The sequence below is a fragment of the Nanorana parkeri genome, unplaced genomic scaffold, assembly GCF_000935625.1.
Source record: "Nanorana parkeri isolate BGI_ZX_2015 unplaced genomic scaffold, ASM93562v1 scaffold583, whole genome shotgun sequence".
In the NCBI taxonomy this organism is placed as follows: domain Eukaryota; kingdom Metazoa; phylum Chordata; class Amphibia; order Anura; family Dicroglossidae; genus Nanorana; species Nanorana parkeri.
In genome coordinates, this window is record NW_017306851.1 from 927481 (window position 1) to 935399 (window position 7919).

At 54.1% G+C, this 7919-nt stretch overlaps 2 protein-coding genes across 2 annotated transcripts in view; one reads left to right on the plus strand and one right to left on the minus strand.

Annotated features, from left to right (window-relative positions):
- SUMF1 (sulfatase modifying factor 1) overlaps window positions 1–3633 on the plus strand; it is an 8020-nt gene extending 4387 nt beyond the window's left edge. The window contains exons 5-8 of the mRNA XM_018562549.1: window positions 1071–1185; window positions 1452–1565; window positions 2349–2408; window positions 3515–3633. Coding sequence (XP_018418051.1) covers window positions 1071–1185; window positions 1452–1565; window positions 2349–2408; window positions 3515–3613 — 388 coding nt within the window. The 3' untranslated portion in view covers window positions 3614–3633. The remainder of the gene's footprint in view (window positions 1–1070; window positions 1186–1451; window positions 1566–2348; window positions 2409–3514) is intronic.
- Window positions 3634–7564: 3931 nt separating this feature from the next.
- LOC108791911 (histone-lysine N-methyltransferase SETMAR) overlaps window positions 7565–7919 on the minus strand; it is a 2098-nt gene continuing 1743 nt past the window's right edge. The window contains exon 3 of the mRNA XM_018562546.1: window positions 7565–7912. Within this exon, the coding sequence (XP_018418048.1) occupies window positions 7565–7912 (348 nt within the window). The remainder of the gene's footprint in view (window positions 7913–7919) is intronic.

The following is a 7919-nucleotide window of genomic DNA, read 5'->3' on the forward strand; positions in this document are numbered from 1 at the left end:
GGCGGCCCTGGTTGCAGTCAGTGGCTAGCGGAGCGCTCATTGAAATCTGGAGTCCTGATGATGCAATGATGGGGGGACCGTAGGGGGACCCCTCATGATTTCTGATGGCGGCCCTGGTTGCAGTCAGTGGCTAGCGGAGCGCTCATTGAAATCTGGAGTCCTGATGATGCAATGATGGGGGGACCGTAGGGGGACCCCTCATGATTTCTGATGGCGGCCCTGGTTGCAGTCAGTGGCTAGCGGTGATGCAATGATGGAGGGTGGGCACAGACACTGCACACCTACTACAATCTCCCAGTGGTCGTGGAGTAGGAGAGGCCTGAGTATCGGAAGCCAGGGGATCACCCTGACCCCCGGATAACTATCAGTCCGTGTCCAGCAGAGAATGTGCAGAATGGAAGTCTGACTTCACTGGCTGCCTGTGCGTTCCAGGTCAGGGATTTGAGTACTGAAGCCACAGGATCAGCATGCCAGCCAGGAGACTGAAGGAGCCCAGCAGTGGCAGCATGTGCTTTGCTTCCTTTAGGTGGGGGTGCACTCGGTGTGACTCTCCTCCGGCGGGGCCCCTGGCAAAGTGCCTGATAACATTCTGCCGTCATCCAAACCAGCCGGTTATGATAAAACCTCTTTTTTGGCCTTGGCAAGATGTTCCACTTCGTATTGCCGACGACCTAAATATAGCAACACGTTCCCCGCTCGATGCAGGAAGAGAACGCCGAGAGGCGGCTGATTCCAGAGATCGTTACTAATCCCATTTATTTATTACCCGGAAAAACAATCGTTTCAATCATGGAGGGTCAGCATCACATGTGGGTGTTACCTATGCAAATGCGGCCTGCCTAGGACCGCCCACTCCTCCCAGACTGACATCCACCCATCAAGACATTGTGATATTTGCATAACTCCTCCCAAGAGCCCGCCCACTGCTTGCTTCAGGGCTGAGGGTTCTTTAGAGGAGTATTGACGCCGGGTGCTGTGATGTTTTCAGGAAGCTATGTACAGAACCCTGCCGGCTCCTCCCACCAGCCATCATCTGACTGACTTGTACTCGTCTTCTCTCTCTCTCTCAGACTCTTTCCATGGGGGAACAAACTGGAGCCGAAGGGGCAACATTACGCCAACGTCTGGCAAGGAGAATTTCCAAACAAGAACACGGCAGAGGATGGATATGTGAAGACTTCACCAGTAAGTTCTCCGAACACGGAGGGGGCTGCAACTACAATTCCCATGGGGGCATTGCAAGATTGTCACAGGCAAGACTCCCTGAGACAGATGCATCATGGGAAGTGACACGAGTGCTCACAGAATGGTATGCAGATGGGGAGGAGGGTGCTGGAGGGACAGGCGGATAAATGGCGCCATATTTGGTGGCTGTGTGTGTGTGTGTATATATGTGTGACATATCAGACCGAAGTTCTAAGTGTCGGATGTTCTGTTCTTGTTCTCTGTAGGTGACCGCTTTCCCTTTCAATGGTTTTGGCCTTTACAATATGGTGGGAAACTCCTGGGAATGGACGGCCGATTGGTGGACCACCCAACACTCTGCGGATGAAGCTTATAACCCGGTGAGTCTTCTGTGGTGTCACCCAGCGCTTCTATCCGGCGGCTCGGTGGTCACATGTTGTCCTCCTCTCCTTCTGATATTACTCACTGCCGCCTCCCAGAGAGGGCTCAGTACCTGTGTGACCCTCTCCTGCCATATTCACCTCATATCTTCACGGAGCCGAATAGACCGCGACCAACCGTTCATTTACATATGTTTAAGGAAACCTTCCCTTCAGTCTTCTATCTGATTTCTGTCCTCCCTTCAGTCTTGTATCTGACTTCCGTCCTTCCCTCCAGTCTTATATCTGACCTCCGTCCTTCCCTTCATTCTTCTATCTGACCTCCATCCTTCCCTTCAGTCTCCTATCTGACCTCCGTCCTTCCCTTCAGTCTTCTATCTGACCTCCGTCCTTCCCTCCAGTCTTATATCTGACCTCCGTCCTTCCCTTCAGTCTTCTATCTGACCTCCGTCCTTCCCTTCAGTCTTCTATCTGACCTCCGTCCTTCCCTTCAGTCTTCTATCTGACCTCCGTCCTTCCCTTCAGTCTTCTATCTGACCTCCGTCCTTCCCTTCAGTCTTCTATCTGACCTCCGTCCTTCCCTTAAGTCTTCTATCTGACCTCCGTCCTTCCCTTCAGTCTTCTATCTGACCTCCGTCCTATCTCTCTCTCTCTCTCTTCTACAGAGTGAACTGGGTCGGTTTGAACAATAACATATTCACAATTACAATGTCTTTATGGGGAGGAGACAGATGTTGTGACCTCCCCGGAGTAAATTTTTAAGTTTTGTCATCTTTTGTGCAGAGAGGTCCGAGCTCGGGGAAGGACAAGGTGAAGAAGGGCGGATCGTACATGTGCCACAAGGTGAGTGATAATGACCACCGATCAACATATCACCATGATCGTATAGCGAGCTCCTTAGGCCTCGAACAATTGGGGTTGATTTAAAGGAGAACTATGGGGTTCAGGCTTTTCCCCATAGTTCTCCTAAGGGTAACGGGAGGACACAAACTAGCGTCCTCCCGTCACCCTAGGCTCAGTATACCGCGAGCTGCAGCGGATCCCGACAATTATGCCGGGATCCACCCAGCTGCGTGACTGACAGCTGGCTCCGCCTATCTAGGGGCAGAGCCAGCTGTACCCGCCCCCTCCCCCGTCCGTTCCGCCAGTCAGCGCTGGAGGATCGGGGAGGGGGGAATCCAGCCCCTCCCCTGTCACGGCAGAGGGCAGTGACAGGATGGAGAGGGGAGCGAATGCCGGTATGTGTTCCCTCACCTCCCGATCTACTGAGCCGACCTGTGACAGTCTCATTGTCACAGGTCGGCTAGAACTATGAGGTGAGTGAAAAGCCCCCCCCCCCTCATAGTTCTCCTTTAACCCTAACCATGGCCACAGCCTCGCACTCGCGCTGAGCTCTTCCCTTGTCCTGGGACTCCAAAGCCTAAGCCAGGAGGTCATGTGACCGGCCTTTCCTCCAACCACAGAGTGTTCCCTATGCAGAGGATGCCACAGGTTTCACACCACTCTATATAAATCAGCCCCTTAGCTAATATTTGGGGGTCCTGAGTCACTCCTGCCGTCCTCTGCGCTGCACAGAGATCAAACTGGAGTGAGTCGAGCATCACAAGCTCAGCAACAGCCTGCGGTTTGATGAAGCGAACAGCTTTTATTGGCACCGAAAACATCCGGAAGATTTGTACATTATAATCAGAAAACATGAAAAGTTGAACAATGTATATTATGTATAACATGGCAGCACGGTGACTCAGTGGTAAAGACTTCTGCCTTGCAGCACTGGGGGGGTCACCGGTTCGAATCCCGGTCACTCCTGCGCCTTCTTTCCTCACATCCTCGGCTCGGATTGCTTGTGGTCGTGCACTCCGATGCGTTTTGTAACGCCCCCCCCTGGAGGGAATGTTGTGGTTTCATGGCGGGAATGATGATATCTTCTGATCTTCTCCTTCTCTCAGTCTTACTGCTACAGGTACCGTTGTGCGGCTCGCAGCCAGAACACCCCGGACAGCTCCTCTTCCAACCTCGGCTTCCGCTGCGCCGCAGACGCCAAGTAGCCCGGCCGAAGGGTAGCGGCACCACATGACGGGGACAGCCGCGCGTCCCATCACAGACTTGAAGATTTAGAATCATTTCGCCCGTCCGCAGCCACAGCAGCCGATCAGAAAAAAAAAAGTGATTTTTGTTATTGAGCGTAAAGTGTTCCTGGCGTGACGCTGCGATGGCGGCCAAGCCAGTTTTCCCGAATTATCAGGCTGAGGATTAACTCGCAATATATGGTACACGGGTACAATATTAAAGGGGAAAGAGGTACCCATCCCCCACAGACACACCGAGCAAACATCAAGACCGCCATCCGGCCTTGTAAAGTGAAGAATGAGAATTCAGTTCATGCCGCAATACCAGATTTCACCAGCTAATGGGAGGGGGCGCTATATGTTGAAGCTGAACTCCAATGAGTACTGTCATGGGGTGGAAGTCACATGCTTCCCCATACTCGGGTGCTCCAGGTATCTTTGCCGCACTGATGCCGCGGAGGAGCGCTGGCAAGGTATTGGTCAGTCATGGTGGCTTCTTTGCCCAGACACCATCATTTTACTGTAAATGGGCAAAGTGTCTCTTTAAACCAAAACTGAGCGCTTCAATCGAAGCTGCCATATTGTGAGCCCCACCAATGCCAGAGCTGCCATATTGTGAGCCCCACCAATGCCAGAGCTGCCATATTGTGAGCCCCACCAATGCCAGAGCTGCCATATTGTGAGCCCCACCAATGCCAGAGCTGCCATATTGTGAGCCCCACCAATGCCAGAGCTGCCATATTGTGAGCCCCACCAATGCCAGACTTGCCATATTGTGAGCCCCACCAATGCCAGACTTGCCATATTGTGAGCCCCACCAATGCCAGACCCTCAGGCCCGCTTCCTGTGTAGGTGGAGGAGCCCGGAGCGGCCACTTTCCTCGTTGCAGATGGGCATCCGGTACGATTTCTATGACCTGCTGCTTGCCTGTTGTCCTTAAACTGCTTTGTATATGGAATCAGAGCTGAGCTGTGACAGGCTGATCTGACACCGGACTAGAAAGCTCGATGCTGATTGGCTGTTGTGGTTTGACGGAAATTTTGGAATATTGATAATTGTCTGTCAGTGCCGGCGCTGCAATCACCGACCAATCTGCTGTATTCATGGAAACCTGGCATGGAGTCTGCCAACCCTGACCTCTCCTTCTGAGGATGCTATGTCTCCCCTCCCTCTCTCCCCTGGCTGTCTCTCCTCCCTCTCTCCCCTGGCTGTCTCTCCTCCCTGTCTCTCCTCGCCCTCTCCCCTGACTGTCTCTCCTCGCTCTCCCTCCTGGCTCTCTCCTCGCCCTCTCTCCCCCGGCTGTCTCTCCTCGCCCTCTCTCCCCCTGGCTGTCTCTCCTCGCCCTCTCTCCCCCTGGCTGTCTCTCTTCGCCCTCTCTCCCCCTGGCTGTCTCTCCTCCCTCTCTCCCCTGGCTGTCTCTCCTCGCCCTCTCTCCCCTGGCTGTCTCTCCTCGCCCTCTCTCCCCTGGCTGTCTCTCCTCGCCCTCTCTCCCCTGGCTGTCTCTCCTCGCCCTCTCTCCCCCTGCCTGTCTCTCCTCGCTCTCCCTCCTGGCTCTCTCCTCGCCCTCTCTCCCCCGACTGTCTCTCCTCCCTCTCTCCCCTGACTGTCTCTCCTCCCTCTCTCCCCTGGCTGTCTCTCCTCGCCCTCTCTCCCCTGGCTGTCTCTCCTCGCTCTCCCTCCTGGCTGTCTCTCCTCGCTCTCCCTCCTGACTCTCTCCTCGCCCTCTCTCCCCCGGCTGTCTCTCCTCGCCCTCTCTCCCCCTGGCTGTCTCTCCTCGCCCTCTCTCCCCCTGGCTGTCTCTCCTCAGACAATGCTTTCAGATCTCCATACTTGTGTATTAGAGACTCAGAATGCATTGAAGCCGGGGGGGAGGGGGGTCAGCATGAGCGCCAGGCAACTAGCATTTTCATCAATGGCCGCCCCCATGACAAGTTTACCGTAAAGCGTCAGTCTGTGGGAAAAGCTGGTACCGTGCTAGTGGCTCCAATCAGCCGCAGCGCATCATCTCCTTCTGATGGATCTCCAGCACAGACCACAAGGTGCTATTGCTTTCTGCTGCCACTAGGTGGCGCGGTCTTTAGGCGGACCGACCCTTTAATTCCCTTAATTTTTTTCTTTTCTACCTTCTGTACAGAAATTGTATGAATAAAGTAATTTTTGTGATTTTTCTCGGTCGCCTCTCGCTCTGCTCACGGGTTGGAAGTGTGTGTGTGGTGGGGGAGGGAGGCAGGCGGGGGCAGGAAGTAGTGACACAGAGATGGTTTCTGGGGGTGGATTCCCAGGTGCTATAATAAGCAGCGCGGCCCTTTTGATGTGCAGCTGCGCGGCCGCCTGCTGGAGGAAGAGACGAGCGCGCGCGTTGTACACAGGAATAAAGATACGTTTGTTACATACAAAGGAGACGCTCACAGAGCCGCCACTGATACGTTGTCATTAGTATGGCGGCTGACGAGCTGTGCCGCCGGCGATGTTTAAAGGGGAATCGTCCCGGAATTACGGAGCGAGACTTTTGATGTCTATGTGACATTGTCACAGATGAGGAGGAATCCCGAATGATATACTCACCGGGGAAGATTCTATAGAAGAGCGGCGGGGAGATCAGACTACACAGCAACTCGCAGAACGGGGACTCACCTGGCTCGGCCATCTGCTTTATATACTGTTAGGAATCCGTCTTGTTATAAACATTTTACATAAAGCATGCAGGTGGCTAAGCCAGTTGACGGTCCTTGGTCAGGCACTTCCTGTTATAGGGTGACAACACCCTGCCCCGTCTTCTGATTGTGCTCTTATGTTGTCACCCTATTTACACAGGCTTCCCGTGGCGACCGAAGGCGTATTCAGTTGCTCAGCCTGTGCTGCAAGTCAGCGCTCAGCACGCGCAGTGGAAGTGGATGCAGAACGCTGTGTGACGGGCTGACAACGTAGGAACGCAAATTAGAAGATGGGAGCAGGGTGTTGTCACCCTATAACAGGAAGTGCCGGAGCAAGGACCCCCACACGGCAGAATCACAAGGCGCCCCCAAATCCTGTCTGTGTAAGATGGGCTGAAATGTCCTATCATGGTCTCCATGGGAAGCCTGTGTGACAACACAGGAGCACAATTAGAAGATGGGGGCAGGGTGTTGTCACCCTATAACAGGAAGTGCCTGAGCAAGGACCCCCCACGGCAGGATCACCAGGCGCCCCCAAATCCTGTCTGTGTAAGATGGGCTGAAATGTCCTATCATGGTCTCCATGGGAAGCCTGTGCGACAGTGTGACAACACAGGAGCACAATTAGAAGATGGGGACAGGGTGTTGTCACCCAAAAACAGGAAGTGCCTGAACAACACCCTGCCCCCTTCTAATTGTGCTTTTATGTTGTCACCTTTTTACACAGGTATCCCATAGAGACTGTGATAGGGCATTTCTGCACATATTACACAGGGGGATTTGGTGATCCTGCCATGGAGGTCTTTGTTCAGGGACTTCCTGTTATATGGTGAAAACACCCTGAGCCGCCTTCTAGTTGTGCTATGTTGTCACTCTGCCGCACAGGCTTCGCGTGGAGACCGTGATAGGACATTTCAGCCCATATTACACAGCGAGGATCCTGCCATGGAGGTCTTTCTTCAGGCACTCCCTGTGACAACGCTCTGTCCTAATTCAACAACTGTGCTCCCGTGTTGTCACCCAGGCTTCCCGCGGAGACTACAATTGGCCAGTTCCACCCACATTACACAGTCACGGTCCACTGTTGTCACCATCAGGTAACTGGCCCTGAGAAATGCCGTGCAGCCATCGCCGGAGTGCACGTAGACGGGAAGTGGCAGCAAAGAGGCCGCGGGAGATCAGCAGCGCCGAGACGTAACAAAGGAGGAAGACATTATAAAAAAAGTATTTTATTGTAAAAAAAGGAGAATTGTTTACGATTTGGGAACGTCTCGGGTCAGTCGGGATCAGATTTCCGAGCGTCTCCTCCATACAAAGAACCGTCAAAGGGTAAATAACCGGAACACACGTCTGCACCGCACAGGCACCTCTTCCGGGGCCCCGGGCCCCCTTCCTCACCCGCACTCTGAGATTCCTCGCCGGGTTCCGCGTTGAACGACCTCCCGGAATAGTCGTAACATAACTCCTCCCCTTCCTGTATGCGGCGGGCGGCAAACAGCGCCAGCCTGGGCACCGTGGAGTGACTCCGCACCGGCAACATGACCAGATTGGGGCGGCAGGAGTGGTTCAGGAAGCGGCCCACGTTGCCGATCCGGGTGGGGTCCCCGTAGGTCTGCAGCAGCCGGCCGCCG